The sequence below is a fragment of the Tachyglossus aculeatus genome, chromosome 11 (assembly GCF_015852505.1).
Source record: "Tachyglossus aculeatus isolate mTacAcu1 chromosome 11, mTacAcu1.pri, whole genome shotgun sequence".
In the NCBI taxonomy this organism is placed as follows: domain Eukaryota; kingdom Metazoa; phylum Chordata; class Mammalia; order Monotremata; family Tachyglossidae; genus Tachyglossus; species Tachyglossus aculeatus.
This window is the reverse complement of record NC_052076.1, coordinates 45,207,548-45,230,762: the sequence shown is the minus strand read 5'-3', so window position 1 is coordinate 45,230,762 and position 23,215 is coordinate 45,207,548. Positions and strand designations below refer to the sequence as shown.

The 23,215-nt window shown below is 42.6% G+C and overlaps 1 protein-coding gene across 1 annotated transcript in view; it reads left to right on the top strand.

Moving 5' to 3' along the window:
• Nucleotides 1-23,215, top strand: part of SLC7A5 (solute carrier family 7 member 5) — a 76,121-nt gene that overhangs the window by 14,482 nt on the left and 38,424 nt on the right. The window contains exon 3 of the mRNA XM_038754320.1: nt 15,311-15,436. Within this exon, the coding sequence (XP_038610248.1) occupies nt 15,311-15,436 (126 nt within the window). The remainder of the gene's footprint in view (nt 1-15,310; nt 15,437-23,215) is intronic.

Here is a 23,215-nt window from a genome sequence, read left to right as displayed (position 1 = left end):
CATTCTGTTCATTTGTAGGATTGAGAAAAGAGACAAAAGTCTATTAATGGAAAAGATTTTCATTTTCAAGTCCTCCCTTCCATAGTCATGGAATGATTCAGGATGGCCAAGACAATGCATGGCTGTGCTTCTAAAGTCTGTTTCACTTCTCCCCCGACCACCTGGGGTTGGTCCTCTGTTCCTCTGGCTGTGCAGGCAGTGGGGAAAATTGAGGCTTTCAGTAATTCAGACCCAAACCTAATGCTGAGAAAAAGGTGTGTGTTTTTGTTTTTTAGCCAGAATTTTTGTTTGACATCCTGGATCAAAGTCACCAAATTTCTTAGTTTCTCACTTTGCCTGTGGGAAGCCTATAGAGAAAAAATTGTTCCAGCACACTTTTTGGCAGATGGATTTTTTTTTTTTTTTGAGCATGTAGTGTTTCGACTAATGAAGCATTCATTGCTGAAGTCTATTAGTTCTTTTGTTGGAAGCTGGCAAAGCTTTTTGTTTGTAACTTAACCTTTCTGATTTGTTTGGTCTCTTAAGAGGTCTTACAAATACCCAGCTGTCATTTCCCAGTCAAGTACAGACTCCTGTTTATTAAATTCTATTTTCCCATTGACTTGTTGAATGGGTGATGCATTTCTTTTCCTAGGAGCCCCTCCCCCTCCCATGTTTTTATCCACTCCGTTTTCAGTCTGTTGCATGAGATTAATCAAAGGCAATCACACACACACACACATTCACTCACTGATGTAGAAAACAGCTGCTTTCATTGAGCTTGCAGAGTGGGGATGTGATTTCACCCTCCAGGTGCTCTTCTTTCCCCTACCCACATTTTTTTTGTTTGTTTTTTGTTTGTTTTTTTTTTTTTCAAAAAAGCAGCTCTCCTACACTTGATTCAGAACTCCATATATACAAATGTGCAGTGAGTTTGTTCCCCAACATATACATTCTGTTTGTATTTTGAGGGATGCCCATACTTAAAGTTCAGTGACATCAATGAGCTCTTAATTGTGTATACCCAGGCTTGCTTCATTGAGTTAACTTAATTTCACCCCAAACACATAAGTGAGCCCTCACCATTCAGCCCCTACACACCTCAGCTGCATTGTCCAGTGCCTTTTCTCTTGAATTGTCTTACAATGTGTACCAATGGGCAAAGGGGACCCAAAGTGATTCAGCATAGGCCGTCACCACTACTGCAAAGATAAGTGCCTTGACTTGACAAGTCAAGTGCCTTTAGAGAAACGGTGTGGCTCAGTGGAAAGAGCCTGGGCTTTGGAGTCAGAGGTCATGGGTTCAAATCCTGGCTCTGCCAATTGTCAGCTGTGTGACTTTGGGCAAGTCATTTAACTTCTCTGGGCCTCAGTTCCCTCATCTGTAAAATGGGGACTAAGACTGTGAGCCCCCCATGGAACAACCTGATCACCTTGTAACCTCCCCAGAGCTTAGAACAGTGCTTTGCATGTAGTAAGTGCTTAATAAATGTCATCATTATTATTGTCCTGCTGGCAGGAGCACATCCCTTCCTCTCCTATTAGTTCACTATCATTCAACACACATCTTTCCACTTCTCAACCTCCAGTGGCTTTCCCTTTTCTTTCACAACAAGCCAAAATGCCTCATGATTTGCTTTTAAGGTTGCGTCCTTCATCCTCTTCTGAGGTGGGCTGCAAAACCCAAGGATCTCAACTTTGTTTATACAGTATTTCTCTATGCTGCAGCTGTGACTTTTGTGCCTTGAACTCTGAGCCAGGAGGAGCCTGAACATTTCTCCCCTGTATTATTCTTTTGGGGTTTGTTATCTTTTCAATGTTCTTTAATCACTTTTTCTTTCCTGAGTCATCTGTCATCAGTTTCCTCTTAGTGAGTTCCTTGGGGCCCAGAGGCTGGGTTTAATTCTTAAACTTGCATCTTTTCCTTGTACTTAATGCATTGTTTTGCAGACAGACACTTTATAATTAATACTCTTACTACATGGGCTACCCAACTCTGTTCTGGGTGGTTCTAGCTTTCTCTCCTTTCTGTGTCATCTGTGCACATGGATCTGTGACCTTTTGCCATATGGCTCAGTGGAAAAGAGCCCAGGCTTTGGAGTCAGAGGTCATGGGTTCATATCCCGGCTCTGCCAATTGTCAGCAGTGTGACTTTGGGCAAGTCAATTAACTTCTCTGTGCCTCAGTTCCCTCATCTGTAAAATGGGGATGAAGACTGTGAGCCCCATGTGGGACAACCTGATCACCTTGTAACCTCCCCAGCGCTTGGAACAGTGCTTTGCACATAGTAAGCACTTAATAAATGCCTTCATTATTATTATTATTATATGCTATTCACCCCAAACCCACAGCACTGCATTATAGTATTATTTTATAATTATTATTATTATTATTATTAGTATAGTATTACAAATATTATTTGTACATTATAAATTATTCATATTAATGTCTTCTCCCTCTCTAGACTGTACGCTCATTATGGGTAAGGAACACGTCGGCCAATTCTGTTGTGCTTCCCTCAAGTTCTTATTACAGTGCTCTGCACATAGAAAGGACTCACTAGTAGTGATTGATTCTAGCTATCTTCTCCTGAGATAATACATGAATTTTTGTAGCACTAATCCTTTCCAAAACATTTACATGTTTTGTCCTCCCAATGTAGGGCAGATCATTTTATTTCCATTTTATCTGTGGGGCACAGTGTAGTTGAGTTACTGACCAGCTTTAGTCTTGGTTAAGTAATAAAACAGGGACAAGAACCCCTGCTCTCTGAAATTCAGAATAGGTGCCAAGGACTATGCAAACTGCAGTTACACTTCCTTTCTCAGCTAAGAGTGAGACTTACATAGAGCCAGGTTGTGATAGTGGCTGAAGCGGAGTGGTGGGCTATCTACCCTGTACCTGTGTCTTTCTTACTTTTATAGAGGTTAATCTTTTGATGCAACTGGTAAATCGTGCTTGGAAGACCTGCTCTCTTGTTTCCCAGAAAGCTGTGTTGTTTACTGAAATTAGAGTGTCCCTTGTTGAGATGATGTTCCTCTTCTGGACACATTCTGAAGGTGGAGTCATCAAATACCTAAAAACTTTGAAAATTTGCTTCCAGTCACATATTTCACTCAGCAGAGAAAGAAAAACCAAAGAGACACATTTACTGTATTTTGGCTGCTTGGAACTGCAGGGACTGTGGTGATTGGACTTTTTTTTAATTAACTTTTGGCTGAATCCTTTCGTAATTTTTTGACTTGTTTCTGAAATCCTACCATCCTTTTCTCCATCCCTTTCCAAATTCTACTCAAGTTATAGGTGCTTATGCACTGTTGAAAGGTGGTTATATCTGAAGTTTTGAGTTTATTGTTACAATGGTACTAAAGCCATCCTGTTCCTTGGATGTAGCATTCTGGGGAAAAAAAACCCCAAAACAGGGAAGCCAACTGTGTAATAGGGATTTGTTTACAATTCCACTACCCTTATAAAACTGAGCAGAACTCAGCTGTTGAGATCCAGGAATTCAGTTCATTTAGTACTGTAAGCCCCTTGTGGGCCAGGAACATTTCTACAAACTCTGTTGTATTGTACTGTCCCCAAGTGCTTAGTATGGGGCTCTGCACAGAGTAAGTGCTCAAATACCCTTGATTAATTTAAGTAAAGTCTATTTCCCTGGATTCTAAAAGTTGGGAGTATTTCTGTCAATTTCAAGTGTTGAGGGGTGGGGAAATAGATTGTCGTGTTCACTTGAGCACTTTTTCAGGATGGTTTTAAAGCTGATGACAGAATGGCTTTGTCCTGTCTTTACTCATCAAATTAACATAAACTGATCTATTTTGTGTTATGCCTACCTTTTGTGTGGGTGTGTGTGATCCATCATGGCCTTTAATAGGGAAATTCGATGAAAATTTGAAGTTTGTGCCCCTGGCAGTTATGAAAATCGGATTTGTGAATCTGTCACTTAAAAGATGATCAGTGATTTCCTTTGGCCTGAGGGCTGCTTTGTAGATATGACTCATGACTCATGGCATTTTTAAAAATTTTTTGAAATGTAGCACTGTCCCACCAATGGCAAAATGTTAGACTGTACTTGGGGTACTTTATTTTAGTGTAGCAAAAGTTTCTTCCCTTTCTGCCTCTCCCCTCTTCTCTCCATTGCTCATTTTCCATCTTTATGCTGGCTTTTGCTATTAGGGTGGCAGTATCTTTTACAATTTCTTACCTGACAAGGCTTGCAGCCCCTTCCACATAATGTGGTTCTTGAATTTAATCTGACAGCTCTCATCCTAATTGCTGACTTTTCTTCACAACAATCTTGTGAGATGGGTGGGGTCACCTATCCCCTAAATCTAGCTCAATTTCAGAAATGAAGAAAAACGCAGGTCCGGGGAGTTTAATGAATTTAGTCTAGAATCCATGTTTGGTGCCCCTCAATCCGGCACACTGCTATCCTAAAAAGAGTAGAAGTGCTCTTCTTCTACTTCCTTGATCTGTTTTATGTTTATCTGCTCAGCAACAGCTTTCTATCCCCGGCTGCCCTGCCTTCATTTATCTCCCCTTGCCACTTTTCACAGCATTAGGAGAAATCAACAATCCTCATCTGGAGCTGGTGAGACCCTGGGAGCTACTAGATGGGCTCTCCGTGACTGATATAGGGCATAGTAGACACTTTCTGGGGCTATCACCAGTGCTGCTTCCTCATGAAGCCTACTATGGGACAAAAAAGCAGACAGGTCTGGTGGGAATTCTCCAGTCAGTCAAGGTTTTTTCTTGGTGGGGTGTGGGAGTGGGTGGCTTGGGGTTTTTTTGGTATTTAAGTGTTTACTATGTGTCAAACACTGTTCTAAGCACTGGGTTAGGAACAAGTTAATTAGGTTGGACATAGTTCCTGTCCCTCATGGGGCTCACAGTCTAAGTAGGAGGGAAAAAGCAGGTATTTAATCCCCATTTTACAGTTGAGGAAATGGAGACACAGAGAAGTTAAGCAACTTGCCCATGGTTACACAGCAAGCAATTGGTAGAGCCAGGTTTAGAACCCAGATCCTCTGTCGCTTGGGCTTGGGCTCCTCCAGCTTGATGTGGTGTGAGCTCTCCTGTTGTGTGTGGGGGGGGCGTGGTTTTTTTAAAATATCTTCTAGCAATTGGTTCTGCCAACTCCCAGTAACACACTGTTTATCTGGGCTGGGTATTGCAATAATAATTATAATAACTATGATATTTAAGTACTTATTAATTGTCTAGCACCATTCTGAGCACTGGGGAAGATACAAGTTAATCAGGTCAGATGCGGTCCCTGTCCCACAAGGGGCCCACAGTCTAAGTAGCGGGGAGCACAAGTATTGGATTCCCATTTTACAGATGAAGAAACAGGCACAGAGAAGTTGTCCACCCTAGCAGACAAGTGGTGGAGCCAGAATTAGAACCCAAGGCCTTTGACTCCCAGGAGTGTGTTCTTTCTATTAGGTCACGTTCCTTGTCAAGATATAAGGTAATTAGGTAGGACACAGTCCCTATCTAAGTAGGGCTCCCTGTCTAAGAAGGAAGGAGTGAATCCCCATTTTACAGATGAAGAAATTGAGGCTCAGAGGAATTAAGCAACTTGCTCAAATGTCACACAGCAGACAGTGGCAGAGGTGGGATTAGAACCCAGGTCCCTTGTCTCCCAAGCCTGTACTCTTTCTACTAAGCAAGACTTAAAGATATGAAGAGTGGTGGTCCATCATAATGAAGCTGGAGGGAGTTGCAGGGTAGAGGGTGTTGACCATCCCGAAGGGATTTAATTAAATGATTATTACTACTAATAATATTTATTGTTCTCTAGGCCTCAGTTCCCTCATCTGTAAAATGGGGATAAAGACTGTGAGCCCCATATGGGACAGGGGCTGTGTCCAACCTGATTAACTCAAATGTACCCCTGTGCTTAGAGCAGTGCTTGCCACATAGCACTTAACAAGAACCATAGTAATTATTATTATTAGTTAATTTATGGACAGGAGGAAATAGACTATAGCCATAGTAGTTTCAATGACCCGGATACTTGAAGCCTTCCCCTGTTTACTAGGCAGAAGCTAAATCTGAAGATGGTGCTTGATCCCTAATGACAGCTATAGTGGGTAGTCGGGTAAAGACGATATCATCTTTTGGAGAATCTCCAGTTAAGTGAGTTATTCGGTCACAGTGTGGTAGGTTGGTTTCCGAAAAGATCTCTTAGCGATTGACTTAACAAATCAACCATTCGCTCAGCTCCAGAGCTGTGAAAATCCAAGCTCAAGTCAAGATGCTTGCCTCCTAGAAGTTGTGTCATCTGGGGCATGTTGGGCTGCAAATTCTGGGTAAGCCTTGCCCTGTGAGTTTCCAGGTGGAGTTGGGCCTTGGAATTTGGAGAGTAAACTGAGCCTTAGATTTTTGTTTGTTTGTTTTGGAAAAACTGGATGCATCCTCTCCCCCCCCCTCCTACTTTTCTTAGCTGCTTCCCTACTACAACTTAGCCCACACACTTTTTTTTCCTCTTAATGCCAACTCTTTCACCATACCTCGATCTCATCTGCCTCACTGCCGACCCTTTGCTCATGTCCTTTCTCTGACCTGAACTTCTTTCCCCTTCATATATGACAGACTACCACTCTCCCCATATTCAAAAACTTAATAAAAATCACATTTCCTCCAAGAAGTCTTCCCCCGACTAAGCCGTCATTTTCCCTTCTCCCTCTGCCTGGTGTGTCATCTATGCACTTGAATCTACTCTTTAAGCACTTATATTTGCCCCATAGCCCTGATGCACTTATCCATAATTTATTTTAATGTCTATCTTCCCCACTAGGCTCTCAGCTTCTTATTACTGTTATATTTGCCATCACTTACTATGTGTCAAGCACTGTTCTAAGTGCTGCGGTAGCTACGAGTTAATCAGGTTGGCAGAGTCTCTGTTCTACATGGAGCTCACACTCTAGGAAGGAGAACAAGTATTGAATCCCCATTTTATAGTTGAGGAAACTGAGGCACAGAGAAATAAAATGATTTTCCCATGGTCACACAGCAGCAGAGCCAGGATTAGAACTCAGGTCCTCCGACTCCCAGGCTCTTGATCTCAACAAATACCATCAATTCCAATATGGAGAAAAAAGTTCACTCCTGAAACCTGAACACTTCCCTGCTGGAAGAAAATGTACCCAGGTCAGATAACAGTATTTCTGTTAAAAAAGCAGGGGAGGAAATACTCTTCTTTGAGTAATGTTGTTTGGGCTTTGGCCCATGGCCTTCAGTTTTTCATTTTAATAACAAGCAGCAAAGGAGTGAGCCATCTTTCAGATTTCAAGTAACTTGGAGGATTTTCTTGCTTTACCCACAGGAAACCTATCTCATATCGTCCCCACCCCCCCCTTCTTTTAAAATCACCGATCTCTTCAGCCTCAGGCAATTACAGACTTAATTTTGAGCTGTTCTTTGTGTTGTGGGGCAGAGGAGAAAGGACCAATGAGACAAATGATGAAGTAATGAAACCACAATTTACTCCTATAGTATAAGCCAACCAGTGTGATAAAAGGGATAGCTACTTTTTCTATTCATAGAATTTGGTCCCTGCAGAGGGCATTTTGCAAAATTGGATGAAGGGATAGCATACATCATTGGTGTACTATGCAAATTATCAAAATAATTTTTGATATTTCTAAATTCCAAGCTTCCCAAAAATCGTCTGATAATTTAGCCAGAGTATATTTTGGGCTTAAATTAGCCCGCCTCAAAATTTTCATCCCTCTGCCCTCAACTGCCCTCTGCCTTCCCCCAACTAAGGAACTCAAACCTCTATGCATCTGAATACCCAGTCAATCCAATTCATTCCCAACATCTCTCTCCCTCCATAGGTGGGGAGAAAGGGACTTCAGAAAAGTAATGGAAAATGAAATCTCAGGACATCCTTCCTTCTCCTTTTCCCCCACGTCTCTGTCTAACCTCAGTGGAGCTGCGCAACTCTGCACTGTTGCAGACAGGGTTCAGGGAAGTAAGTCCAAAAAACAACCTTTGGGATGGTGCAGTGTCCAGTGTCCTGGAGCCGGCAGACTGGAAGTCACAAGGGGATTGATTTTTATAGGACTAATTATTCCCCTAGAATCACTGAAATTCTATGACTGCCATTTTTTTTTCTTGATTATCCAGGCACACTCAATCCCACCACAACTTGTGTATGTGCTGATTTTGAAGTTAGGACCCGTGATACGAAATTAGGGAGCCTTCTTCCCACAGCTTGAGTCCATTTGGAGTCAGCGCTACACAGATGTTGGAAGAAAGTTGTGCATATGCAGTGTCCAGTTGTGTGTATACAGTGTGTGTTATCCTTAGCATGGAGTTGTGCAAAAATACAACCCCAGTGGACATCTGGGTATAATTATTTTAGTGTTTTCATAACAATGATTGCATATGGTCAGGTTATGTGAACTGAGCAAAATACAAGCATTTTAATATTCTGGGTTGCCAGGCTGCAGGCTAAAACCTATATAGCCTGAATCCCAAACTGAATGGCTCCTGATTTAAGTGTCTCTTCCTCCCCATATTTTAGATGGAAGAGAATTTTAGGGAGGACCAGTCTCCCTTCTGTATTACACTATAAGTATGCCCAAGAATATGCCAACCTACAAGCTTCATGTCAAAGAAACATGTTTAATCATCCTCCCCATTTCCTCCATTTCCGTCCCCTCCTTCCTTGAATCTCCCATTAACAACAAAAATTGCCGAAGAATTTTATGAAGATAATTTGCATTGGGCCAGTCTATAAGTTTGCTCACATCTATTGAGATCTTGTCATGCTTCAAAGCACCTATTGTTTTTTTTTTTTTCTTTTCCTCTTCTCCCCCACCCTCTTCTTACCACCCAGGAGTACATCATGCCCCAGACATGGTTAGGAGAGTTGATTTGCTAAAGGAAGCATGCTCTAAAATGTCCCTTCTCACTTGTGAACTCAACACTCACTTCTTAAATGTGGTCTGGCAGTTAGAATTGTGGAATTAAATATTCCTGCATTCTACTCCCAGGCTTAATGCTGCCTTCTGAAGACCGCAGTCTAGTGTGTGTCATTGCTGTCTATAAAATGAGTACTGAAGTTTAATATACTCATGGGGTAAAGGAAGTCTTTTTGAGCTATGTGGGGAAGAAGGGTTAATTAACTGTGCTCTACAGAGTGCTTTGAAGCTGTTAAGTAATGGTACAGAATTAAACGATTTTACACCCTTGAAGGTAGGCTAGAAAAGTTTCATGATTGCTATCCTGAGGGCTTTTAGTCAGGGGCAAGCATAAGAATCATGGTGTAACTTCTGAGGCTCCGCTGACACCCAGCCTTTTGACAGTGACTGTGGATGGATGTCGGTGAATTTAAGCCTTACTGACTTGTTCTAAATAAACTGGCCAACAGAATCAGAACCTTAATTCCCAAATGCCATTCGTTCTTGAAATATTTGCCTGAGGTCCTGCCTGTGTATCATAAAATTAGTTTTGTGTTGTCCTCGCACTGGGGCATTGCTTGCCCTCTGACCCTCGCTACCAGATGCTTGACTTTACCCTGCTGAAGCCAGGGAAAAAGTCTGGTTGGCCTGGGACTGGCTATCCTGAAGGTGGTGCCCAGCAGGTTTCCTGTTGGCATGGAGGGAGGGTTGGATCTACTCAGAACAGGACTTTAGTTCTGGGTTGCCCGCCTCCCTCCTCTTGGATGCACCCTCTCCTATTCCCCCCACCCCTCCCCTCCTCCTCCTTTTTCTGCTGCTGCTACCACCACTGCAGCCCCTGCAACTACAGTGATTTGGAGACTTTCTGAGCATAGAGACTCAACCTACCTTCCTCCCTGCTCAGAGATTCACCCCATTCCGGTTGGTGATTTGAGGCGGCGGTGCATCCGGGAGGGGAGAATTCACTTTGCTTCATTCCCAGCTTCTCCCCAGGATTTTCCCTGCTGCTGGGTGGATCCCTCTCACCAGTACCCCTGGTGCCCAGCTCCGTAATTCAGTAATCGAGCAGATTACCTATCACACTACCCCTCACCTGTGGGGGTATTACTGATTCTGATCCTAAAGGGACCCAAGCTAGATTTACATAAAGGAAGGCATCGGGAGGGAGGGTTGTTTTTCATTAGACTTTTATTCTCTTCTTGCTTTTCACTTAAGTGAAAACAGATTCTCTTTGAATGCTGAACCTTCCCCAGCATAGGATAATAATCCAAAAAACGGTGTTGTATTAAATTGAGACTATGAAGCTCACTAAAAAGAAATTAAAATAACTTGGGTAGTATCCAAAAAATAAGCACGTTCACAGAGTAAAAAGTTAACTTCCCAATCTGGAAAAAGTGGGTCTGAGAGGACCAAGCCAGGAGGATTGGTGCATAGCGGATATTGATAGATTGTTTGTGTAAAGAGCTGAGAGGCAGAAAATCGAAGTGTCTTGTATGACTAAACACTGTCTCAGAGGGAAGAATACTTGGAATTTAGCTATGTGAGATTTAAAATGAAGGATAATGATCCCACCTAGGAAGAACCTTTATCCGGGATTTGAACCCATGACCTCTGACTCCAAAACCCGTGTTCATTCCACTGAGCCACACTGCTTCTCTAATCCCAACTCCGCCACTTGTCTGCTGTGAGACCTTGGGCAAGTCACTTAATTTCCCTGTGCCTCAGTTACCTCATCTGTAAAATGGGGATTAAGACTGTGAGCCCCATGCGGAACAAGGACTGTCTCCAACCTGATCAACTTGTTACCCCAATGCTTAGAACAGTGTTTGACACATAGTAAGCTCTTAACAAATACCATCATTATTATTATTATTATCGAGGTGCATAGTGTAGTGCTCTACACAGAGTAGGCCTTCTAATAATAATGATAATATCATAAAAATAATGGATTTTGTTAAGTGCTTAGTTTGTGTCAAGCACTGTTATAAGGGGTGGGGTAGATACAGTCCCTGTCCCACATGGGGCTCACCGTCTAAGTTGGAGGGAGAACAAGTATTGAATCCCCATTTTTACAGTTGAGGAAACTGAGGTCCAGATAAGTTAAATGACTTGCCCACAGTCACACAGCAAGCAAGTGGAGGAGCAGAATTAGAACCCGGGTCCTCCGACTCCCAGGCATGTGCGTCTTCCACAGGGCCATTCTGCTCCACAGATACTATTTACTGAGCTTCCCTCTAGCTGACCTTATTTAAATGTCTGTCTCCCCCACAAGATTCTAAGCTCCTTAAGGGCAGGGATCATGGGGTCCACTAACTCTACTGTTCTCTTGCAGTTCCCTGCCCAGAATAAATACTAGATTTAGTATTTATTAGATTTAGATTTAGAAATTTAGAAATCTAGTGCCTCTAGATTTCAGCTGTGCTATGTTTTTGGACCACGTATTTGGGAATGGAAAATAAAAAATAAATTGACTGATACAAATGGGGCAAGGATTTTTTCACCTTAATAATTTGGCAGAAACTTCAGTGTGTTAGGAGCAAGTGGTGGGGAAAGGCCCTAGGTGACCTGGAGCAAAAAGATGTGGGAAGCCTTGGGATCTGCCTAACATAATGTCCTTTTGAGATGACACAGCTTAGCACCGTCCCTGGCACAAGGTAAGCGCTTCACGAATGCCACTGGTCATAAGAGAAGTTGACATGGTCCCAGGTTTCTGCAATGAATATTTCCTCGGTCAAAATGATTAGTTACCTTGGGTCATTCAACAAAGGACTGCGTGTATTATCAAAAAAATTGTTTCAGTGAGAGATTCGCTAAATTGATGGGCCCTTTTACTGTCCAGTAATGTGTTAACGAGACAGACCTCTTGTTATAAAGCTTGTGCTTTTTGCCTTCAGGATGACTGGACAAAATCCTCTTCTTTGCCAACTCCTGCAGCCCTTTGATAACTCACCCCTTACTGTCCCGCTGCCAGGGTACCGACAGAAGTTGAGATACTTGATATCCCCTTGAAACAGGATGTGGATAAGAAACCATGAAAGAAATAGCTTTCTAAGGAAAAAATAAACCTGGGGAGAGGTGTACATGTCTATTCCTGGCTCATAACCTACTTTCATTCTTTATCTCCAAGGGCCAGGTATGGAAAGTACAGTCCACAGAGCAGAGCGGCATTTTTATCTGGAAGCAGTAGAGCCACATGCTTTCCATATGTGCCTCTAGATTTCAGCCGTGCTATGTTTTTGGACCACGTGTTTGGGAATGGAAAATAAAAAAACAAGCACATCGTAGCGGTTTCGTTTTGTACCGGTTTGAGGGAGTCAAGCATGCCATTTCTTCCTGAATTAACACATCTTCACAACAATAATAGTCATAGTGCCAGAAACTTACCCGGCCTATCCCTGCCCCTTTCCGCTCTCCCCTCGTCATTGAATGAATGATGCAATCTTCCCCCTCGCTTGCTTGTGATGGAGAGGCTGACCAAGTGGAAGCGAAGTGGAGGGGGGAGGTAAAGGAGTGGAAACCAGACCCTTCACTCAGGCAAACAAGCTGCCAATTGTAGCTCAACCCTCACCTGCTGTCTGTCATTTCCCACCTCTTGAAACTTGAAAGTCGGGAAAGTGCACTTAAACGAGTCCTGTTTCCTTAAAGCCTTCATGGGAGTTTGGTCGGGCGGTTGATGTCGAAACTGAACTGAAACAAGCAGCGTGGCTCAGAGAAGCAGCGTGGCTCAGTGGAAAGAGCCTGGGTTTGGGAGTCAGAGGTCATGGGTTCTAATCCTGCCTCCCCCACATGTCTGCTGTGACCTTGGGCAAGTCACTTAACTTCTCTGAGCCTGTCACCTGTAAAATAGAGATTAAGACTGTGAGCCCCACGTGGGACAACGTGATCACCTTGTATCCCCCCCAGCACTTAAGAACAGTGCTTTGCACATAGTAAGTGCTTAACAAATGCCATCATTATTATTATTATATTCATTCAATCGTATTTATTAAGCACTTACTGTGTGCAGAGCACTACATCTCCCTCCACTCATTTTAAATATATTTATATATATATATACATAAATTATATATATATTACACCTGTAATATATATTACAGGTATGTACATAAATGCAGTGTGAGTCCAGTGTGGGACAGGGACTCTGTCAACCCAATTATCTTGTACCTACCCCAGCACTTAGTACAGTGCCTGGCACATAGTAAGCACTTAACAAATACCATAATTATTACTATGGTGGTAATTCACCTTCTTGATGGACAACTTGCAGCCAAGAATATTCAAAAATGCAAATGTAGTAGAGGCAAGAGGTAATATCTACGCGTTTGGAGTATCTTCTCAGGCTTCCAGCATCTCTTTCTCTCTCCCTGTTCCTTTTTGTGCCTCTATATGCCATCCCCAAGTGGCTAAGAAAATACAAAAAAAAATCTGAGAAGAAATTCCATTGCTCAAAGTCTGATATTGTTAAATTTCCATCCCTTATTTTCTATTTTCATAGACTGGTCTAGATCCAATAATATGTTATAGTTTTAAAGTTTAATAAAATTTTCATATAATCAGATTGGACTCTAATAAAAGGTGTAAAATCCAACATCAGTAAGGCAGTTAACAGAAAGATCTCTTTAAGAGCAATAGACACAAATGTCAAGTTGCAGTTAGCCGCCTGCTCCTTGATTTCTACATTCAAAATTGAGAGGCATGAATTTGAAGTAGCAGTGATATGAACTGCAGTTGGGAATTGTCTTCATTTTCTGATCTTGATTCTGTAAAGCATTTATGGTGTCAATATTTACACATACATAAACCTGTTCAGTATATAACCATTCCTATGTGCAGCAACATAATATAGCTTCTTGTTTGTCACAATGTAAAAATGGTGGTTGGTGAAAATAACTGCTTGATTAATGCTTTTCTTTTGAAAAATAAAATTCTCCAGCCCCATAATTGTATCAGTCAGGGTCAGAGGTAGTGCTGGAAAAACAAAGGAAGTAGATGCTAAACTGATATGCTTATTGGGGATCTCAGGCAAGCAGGGAATTGAAGGGACCCAAATATTGTTTAGAACCTCTTTCCCCTAAGAGCTTTACCTCATTTTCCCTTAATTGTGTATATATTTTTTTATGTCAAATTGAAAGGTTGATCGAAGCTCAAAACCTCTTGATCTTTGGGACCTGTAGTAGCTTGGGTCTTTCAGATCACAGTTTTCATTTTGTTCTGAGCCATAGGATGGGGAAATATGAAGCAAGTCTTTTCCAGTCAATTCTGAATTCCCAGATGCTGCCTTAGAAGAGTAAAGAAAACACAGGATTGCCAGATTATAAATTTAAGTGCCTATTTTTTGTCAAGTACAGGCCTAAGTTCTGGGGTAGATACAAGATAATCAAGTCCCCCAGGTCCCTGTCCCACCCCAGGGCTCAAAAATCTTAAAAACTAAGGAGAGTAGGTGTTGTATCCCATCCCATTTTGTCTTGTTTTACGCCGTCTAGTCGTTTCCGACCCATAATGATGCCATGGACACATCTCTCCCAGGCCTCCCCACCTCTATCTGCAATCATTCTGGTAGTATATCCATATAATTTTCTTGGTAAAAATAAAGAAGTGGTTTACCACTGCCTCCTTCCATGCCATAAACTTGAGTCTCTGCCCTTGATTAGCTCCCATGCCACTGCTGCCCAGTACAGGTGAGTTTTGATTTGTAGTAGATTGCCTTCCACTCGCTAGCCACTGCCCAAGCTAGGAATAATAATAATGATGGCATTTATTAAGCGCTTACTATGTGCAAAGCACTGTTCTAAGTGCTGGGGAGTTTTCAAGGTGATCAGGTTGTCCCACATGGGGCTTACAGTCTTAATCCCCATTTTACAGATGAGGTAACTGAGGCATAGAGTGACTTGTCCAAAGTCACACAGCTGACAAGTGGCAGAGCCGGGATTTGAACCCATGACCTCTGACTCCAAAGCCTGGACTCTTTCCACTGAGCCACGCTGCTGAATGGGTATGCCTTTGCTTGACTTCCCCTCCTGTAGTCGAGACTGGTAGAGTACTGGAAACTCTCCAGGTGCAACCCTGAGAGGGGCATCCCATTTTACAGATGAGGAAATGGAGGCACAGAGAAGCGATTCATTAATGGCAGGGCTGGGATTAGAACCCAGGGCTTCCAGTCCCAGGCTTTTTCCACTGGCCTATCCTGCCACCCTACAAAATTCCAAGTAAACATCTCAAGTAGGTAATATGAGGCCATCGGACTAGGCGTAAGGAATTCAGCAAAGTACTGATTGCCTGAGTCAGTGTTGCTTCCCTTGATCCCCTTTGTCAACTGCTAGAATGCAGTCTAATGTTGAATTAACTGTTTTTTTTTTTTAAAAAAAATTTATTCTCTCTCTTTTTAAATGTCCTCTCTCCCTCCCCCCCATTTAGTGTTACTGACAGCGGTGAATTGTTATAGCGTCAAGGCTGCCACGCGGGTCCAAGATGCCTTTGCAGCAGCAAAACTCCTGGCTCTTGCCCTGATCATTCTCCTTGGCTTTGTCCAACTTGGGAAGGGTGAGTACAGCTTTTTGCTTTCTTAGGGTTTTATCTTCTTTCAGACTTAGTGATGATGACCAAAGAATCTCCTCGTCTCCATTGGCCAACCGTTGCAACAGGTAAAATGTAAAATGGTTATCGTCCTGAAATTCTTGCTTGACCTTTCCTTTAAACAGGCGTGACTTCAGCGATGATAATAAGGCATCCATGACACCGTTGAAATCTCCGAAAATTGAATCTTAGGGGTAACCTGCCTACACTGTTGTCATTGGAGCCAGTATCACTGAGTCCATCTCTTGCAGCATAACTGAGTTTCTTCCTAAATTGAAGCCTGTTTATTTTAAACCTTGATCATAACCATTCTGGCTACAATTTAATTTTGAAGCCATGCAGCATTGCCTTTCCAACAAGTGAAACATCAGTCACAGTAGTAATATTTATTGAACACTTACTGTGTGCAGAGCAGTGTACTAAATGCTTGGGAGAGTACAGTAGAACAGAGTTGGTGGATACATTCCCTGTTTACAGGTGCTTACAGTCTAGAAGAGAGGGCAGACATTATATAAATAAATTACTGATATAAATTACCAAGTGAATCGGACACATCCCCGTCTCCCTGTTTTCTGAAGTTGATCTCCACCTAAAACTTAGCTTCTCTTGGTTCTTTTCTTCCTTTCTCCTGTCTCCTGTCTCCTGTCTCCCACCCCTGCTAAGGACATTGCGTACTAATCTCATTTTCCATTTTGGATGCCTCAGTAGGCATTTTGAAGTGCCCAGGAGTCTGCTTTCAAGTAGTTTCTTTAGAGCTTATTCAGCAGTATGTGAAAGGCAAATACTGAATATTATCAACAATCAGGGATTTCCTGGACAAATCCTGATCTGTCTGTTGCTGGTACACCACAGGACAAGTTCCATCATTGAATTAGTTATATATCAGACTTACTGTGTGCTGTGGGTTTTTCTTCAAACCCCGGAGGGAGAGCAATGAGAGTTTCCTGTCAAAGCCTTTTAAAATGTTATCCAAGCTTTAAGGAGTTTTGGAAACCTTATATGCATAAGTGCTAAAGTACCATTTAGCTTTTGAAAAATGACATCTTTCACAGAGGTGACAAGATATCAGTGGTATTTATTGAGTGCTTACTATGTGTAGGACACTGAAGTAAATGCTTGGGAAAGCACAATAACAAAATTAGCAGACATTCCTTGGACATAACAAGCTTACAGTTTAGAGGAGAGACAGACACTAATATAAATAATGTATATTATATAATTCATTCAATCGTATTTATTGAGCGCTTACTGTGTGCAGAGCACTTTCCTAAGCACTTGACATATAATATACATATTATATATATAATATAATGACAACTGTCTACAGTTACAGCTGTGATTCCTCATGCAGCCGTGGTTAAAAGAATTCAGGCACCTTGCTTTCAGGGACAAGGCTGTTTTCATTTATCAAGGACCATTCACAGATATTAACTCAGGCTGGATACATGATAATGTAATAATTGTGGTATTTATTTTGCCCTTATTTTGTGCCAAGTACTGTACTCGGTGCTGGGGAAGATACAGTGCAATTTGGTTGGAGACAGTCCCTTTCCCACAGTCTAAATAGGAAGGAGACAGAATCCCCATTTTGAGGTTATAGAGAAGTGAAGTGACCTGCCCAAGGTCACACAACAGGCAAGCAGTAGAGCTGGAATTTAGAACCCAGATTCTCTGACTCTGTTTTTTTTTTCTTCTGTTTTTTAACTTGCCAACAGGTTTGCTTGGTGCTGATAGGTCCACAGGGTAGATTTTTATTTCTCAGCCTGAGTGTGTAACATGTTTATTTTTCAAACCTCCACTACTTAGTGGATGAAGTCAGGTCCTGCGTTCTAATTCTAGCCCTGGCGCTTACATGCTGTGTGAACTTGAGCAAGTCACTTAACTTCTGTGGGCCTCAGCTTCCCGAACTGCAAAATGGGGTTTCAATAGCTGTTTTCCCACCTACTTAAACTGTGAGCCCCATGTGGGACAGGGACTGTATTTGCCCTGTTTAACTTGTATCTACTGTGAGCCCCCCATGGGACAACCCGATCACCTTGTAACCTCCCCAGCGCTTAGAACAGTGCTTTGCACATAGTAAGTGCTTAATAAATGCCATTATTATTATTATTATTATTATTATTACCTACCCTAGCACTTAGAATAGTGCTTGTTGACACATGAAAAAAAAATCAAATTAAAAGTCTCTTAAGATTACCGCAGTTTATCTTGGATCTTCTTTAGCTTCTGAGAAATCACCGTTGGGATGACAACATCTATTGGTAAATGAAAAGTCAAGTTTGGAGGAATTACATTTAATTTTGTAAATGTTTAATGGTGGGACAACCTGATTACCTTGTAACCTCCCCAGAGCTTAGAACAGTGCTTTGCACATAGTAAGTGCTTAATAAATGCCATCATTATTATTATTATTAAATTTCAGTTCAGTGCTAGGTGTTTATTACCCAGCACTGAACTGTAACAAGACTTTTTTAAACCTTATTTTGTAGACATTTCATTCAGACAATTAAAGAACTCTTTGCTGAATTAGGATTCAATAGTTTGTGGTTCTGCTTTGCTTAAGAATCATCCCCTCCCCGCCACCACGCGCGTTCACTCGGCCCCCTCCCCCCACCACATTTTAATTCCCGTATGACCTTTTGGAGACATTGCTGTCTCTGCAGAATTTGTTGCTTTTATTCAGAATTTTTTTTTTTCAGATGAATGCCTTCAGCTCTGGAAGAACATTAAGTCCTTTTGATGCTTTCCTTCTCCCTGCCTCCTGACTTCCACACTGCTTTGCTTATCTTTCATCCCTTTAAAAACAAAACTTTTTGCCTGTGTAACTTGATCCCCATGTAGATAACTAAAGAATAAATTAAAAAACAGCCTAGGCAGAGGCATCATCAGTTATGTTCTTTGTGGTATCTGAGCCACCTACCCTTTATCCAAAGGAATGTGACTCCACAATATTACATGGCTATGAATTATTTGTATTCCTACTTACCATTTTTATTTGCCTTCTCTTTTGGAATCTTATTTGCAAACATTTTTTCCTTGTCATCTATACTTCTAGCGATCCAAGCCAAGGGAACCTTTCTCCAATTGTCTTGTGTTACCCGACTCCAAATATCCCATTTCCCTCCCCCCATCTCCCTCCCTCTCAATACTGCCCACCAGGCTAGTCACAAAATGGGGCAGGCAACATTTTGTGTCAGATAATACAGCCCTGGGCAGGTGGTTAGCTTGTAGGGTATTCCAGGAACCAGCTATAGACATTCCATGAGACTCTTGGGACTAATTCAGGGGATCCTTAGGTCCCTATGGCTCCAATCTGGGGTCCTTCGAGTGTAACAAGAATAAAGGACCTAGGTTTCAATATGAGCAAAAGATGATAGAATCAGTTTGCATATCCCCTGCTGCTTATTGGCCTTATCTAATACTCAGAGAAGGAGATTGGAAACTGGTGTTTTTTGGACACAGTTAGGCTCACCTGCAAACAATAGTTTGGCCTTGCAGCAGGTCTGGATGGTGCTTATCTGTGGGGAAGCCCAGGCAGACCCAGAACCCCCCAATATTGGCTGACCTGCCCTCGCCCCCTTTTCCCACTGCTGACCAACCTGGCTATTTGGAAGCAATTTGGAGGTAAGGGTTTGGGGGTGAATGCTAGCAAAATCTGAGATGATCTTTTTAAGCCAAGATGATAAGGTGAATCTTAGGTTCTTAAGACAAGAACCTAAGATTCTTGGGGCCCACTTGGAGGAGCAGCTAGCATGGTGGGGCTCTCGTGTTTGTGGTATCTGCATGTTCCTCCCTCTTGTTCTGGGGCCTGGGGCATCAGGTGGCAAGACTTCAAGGGACTACCCAGGGCAAAAATGGAACCTTTTACTGAAAAATTCATTCCTGAAAAGTACAGTGTTCTGAGTTCTGATGTAGAGCAGATCAGAGCCCTCAGGTTAGGGCCCCTCAAAGTCTGCCACTCTGACTTCCTTCCTGTATCTCTGTCATGCCTTCTCAGCAGGTGAGTTGAAGGGAGTGGGAAAGCAAAACCAAGGGGACCAGAACATTTGAAGCAACGTGGCTCAGTGGAAAGAGCCCGGGCTTGGGAGTCAGAGGTCATGGGTTCAAATCCCGGCTCCGCCAACTGTCAGCTGTGTGACTTTGGGCAAGTCATTTAACTTCTCTGGGCCTCAGTTACCTCATCTGTAAAATGGGGATTAAGACTGTGAGCCCCCCCATGGGACAACCTGATCACCTTGTAACCTCCCCAGCGCTTAGAACAGTGCCTTGCACATAGTAAGCACTTAACAAATACTATTATTATTATTATTATCGTTATTTGAAGCAGAATTCTCTGGTTTGGCATATGTTTTAAAGTGCCTTAGGATTAGACCAGGGAGCATTTTCTGTGACTGGTTAGGAAATCCCTGTTGTTAAGCCTCTTTTTTTGGTTCCCTCAGGCATTCATGAGTGTCATGTCCCAGTGGAACCAAGTTTCCCAAACAGGATGCTTATCCAGTGTTCCCAAGGACCCTTCTGTCTCCTTCAGCAAAAATTACCATCTTTCTTAGCTGGTGGAAGTGTCCTCCCCTCCAGCCCCATTTGAGAGGCAGAAGCAGAGCTGCCTTTATCTGACCATCAGCCTCCTAATCACTAATTCTAATATCAGGAGTCCTGTTCCAGAAATATTAACATAAGGGCAGGATAAATTATTGGGGGATGTGGTAGAGGAGGAGGAAAGGGTCACTTACCAGAAACACCTTTGCCTGTGGAACATATGGTTGAGACAATAGGTGTTGTTCCTACAGAGGGTCTGTTTGTTCTTTGTATGGATGTGTTCAGATTCAAATCAAATTTATGAAGGGGGACAAATGAGTCTGTCTCTATAGAAGCTGCCGTAGCCTGAAGGCTCATTTGACCTGGCTGTTGGCTGGCAACCATTGACCTAGGAAAGCACGAGCCAAGCTGAACATATTTCTGCAATGATTTGGCCAGGCTGCAGCTCTGAGGAGGTGGAAGGGGGTGCACTGTTCCCATGACACTTCATTTCACGGGTGAGGGGAGTTGAAAAGTGTTCCTTAACGTTGATCATCCCTCCTCTCTCTTCCTCAATTCTCCTCCTGGGGTTACCCCATTTACAAGTCTGCATTTTACACAAATTATAAACAGGAGAAAATGAATTAACAGATACCTGTTAATGACAAGGTTGCTTCTTCAGAAGACATGAGAGCTTTCTTTAAAATTTTGTTCCCTTTTCATTCATGCATTCATTCAGTCGTACTTATTGAGCACTTACTGTGTGCAGAGTAAGCTCTTGGGAAGTACAAGTTGGCAACATAGAGACGGTCCCTACCCAACAGGGGGCTCACAGTATAGAAGGGGGAGACAGGGAACAAAACCAAACATATTAATAAAATAAATAGAATAAATATGTACAAATAAAATAGAGTAATAAATGCATACAAACATATATACATATATACAGATGCTGTGGGGAGGGGAAGGAGGTAAGGCAAGGGGGAGGAGGGGGAGAGGAAAGAGGGGGCTCAGTGTGGGAAGGCCTCCTGGAGGAGGTGAGCTCTCAGTAGGACTTTGAAGCAAAGAAGAGAGCTAGCTTGGCGGATGGGCAGAGGGAGGGCATTCCAGGCCAGGGGGATGACGTGGGCTGGGGGTCGACGGCGGGACAGGCGAGAACGAGGCACAGTGAGGAGATTAGCAGCAAGGAGCGGAGGGTGCGGGCTGGGCTGGAGAAGGACAGAAGGGAGGTGAGGTAGGAGGGGGCGAGGTGATGGACAGCCTTGAAGCCGAGGGTGAGGAGTTTCTGCCGACGCGTAGGTTGATTGGTAGCCACTGGAGATTTTTGAGGAGGGGAGTAACATGCCCAGAGCGTTTCTGGACAAAGACGATCCAGGCAGCGGCGTTAAGTATGGATTGAAGTGGGCTGATGCAGTAGCCTTTAAGATCTGAGAGCAGGGCAGAACTTGGTCATGAATGAACTCAGTTTATTAGTTGCTTATTTGTTTGCTGTCTTGACAGGTGTCCAGGATAGCAGTCACTTGGCCCAAAGATCTTTGGTAGAGAACAATCCAAATAACGGTCATTAGCAAGGAGGGTTATCTTGTTATAACTGGATCTGGGAGCTAAGCCTGGAATTCTTAAAATTTGGCCTTTGACTATGCCCCATTGCTCTCACATTCGTGGCTGGTGGATCATGCTACAGTGACTCTGGTAGTACTTAAAGCCAGGAGGCTTCTGGTCTAGAGCATCGCAGATTCAGTACATAACAGAGTTTACAGGCAGAGACAACTGCCTGCTAATCTCAAGGAGACGATAGTTTGCCACAGACTGGCTGGCCAGGACTTCAGCAGACATTTTAGAGCAGAGTGGATCAAACTAAGGGAGGAGGAAAGCTGAAAGGAGATTAGTATCCCTTGGCCAGGAAAGCCTCTTTGAACATTGGATCGGATCTCTAAGAATTATTTCATTGTTCAGCAAAGTGGGTCAGGCTAAGCAAGAACACTGTAACTCCCACACTGTTCTGTTGAAGATTTCCCAGCGGGGGGAAAAAATTAAACCCTCCAGACTGAATTAAAATGAACTGGAGGCCTTGTTTAACAAAGAAAAAAGGAAGAAAACAAACATAAGGACGCTGACTAAGGCTACCAAAGAAAGTTGGTTATTAAAACTGCCAGGCCCTGAAGCTGCCTTTATGGTGCTGTTCAAGGTGCCTGTGATAAAGGCTTTTTATATGTGCAGAAATGCTGGGTCAGTTCAGGACAGAGTGGGAGGCTTTAACTCTCAAGTACTGTGTAATGAATTGAGTTCAGGCACCCACTAGCCTTATGTTAATGTAACTATTGTCTTTAATGAAAGCAGGGGAGGGGGAAAAGGGAAAGAGCCTGGTTACAGTCTAGCTATACACTGTTCTCCTTTCTCTGAAAGAATCATTGGTGGAGCTATTGTCTAGCAAAGCAAATCGTGTATGTGGGAAGCTTGGGTTTTGGTCTCTCCCTTTCTCTGTGTCTCTCTGTGTTTGTGTGTCTCTGTCTCTCCCTCTGTGTGTGACTGTCTCTGTGAGTCTCTTTCTACCTCTGCATTTCTCTGTGTTTCTGTATCTGTGTCTCAGTTATGATGCTGAATACCCAGGGAGAGTGACCATCTTAACCTTTATCAAAAAGGCCCTGCAGAATTGTTTCAGATAGATATAAGCATAGTGAAAAGACTTACCTTTTGGTTTTAGTGAGAGTTACATTTTGGACATAGGATTTTTTTTTTCCTTGTTAATTGAATTTTTTTCCTTTGGACTTGCCACACTTCCCTAGTTCATTATAAATTATTTTTATTAATGTCGTTCTCCCTCTCTAGACTGTAAGCTTGTTGGGGGCAGGGATCGTGTCTGCCAACTCTGTTGTATTGTACTCTCAAGCTTTTAGTACAGTGTTCTGCACACAGTAAGTATTCACTAAATACCATTGATTGAATGACTTGTTAGGTCTCCATATTAGAAAAAGGAGAAGTTTGGTTTTTCTGTGCTGTCTTTCCTATTCCAATGCAATGGGTTGGTCAGATGCAATGAAAGGGGATCTCAGTAGCAGAGGAGATAATGAGGCAGTAAACACATGGGGATGGTAAGAGAAAGATACATTACTAATAGAAAATGCAAGTATGAAGTCCTTTCGTAAATAAGGAGGAAAGGTTCACACCAGAGCCTTCGTGATTGGGACTGGAGAATGAGACGGATCATGAGAGCAAGAGCTTAGCCTTCTC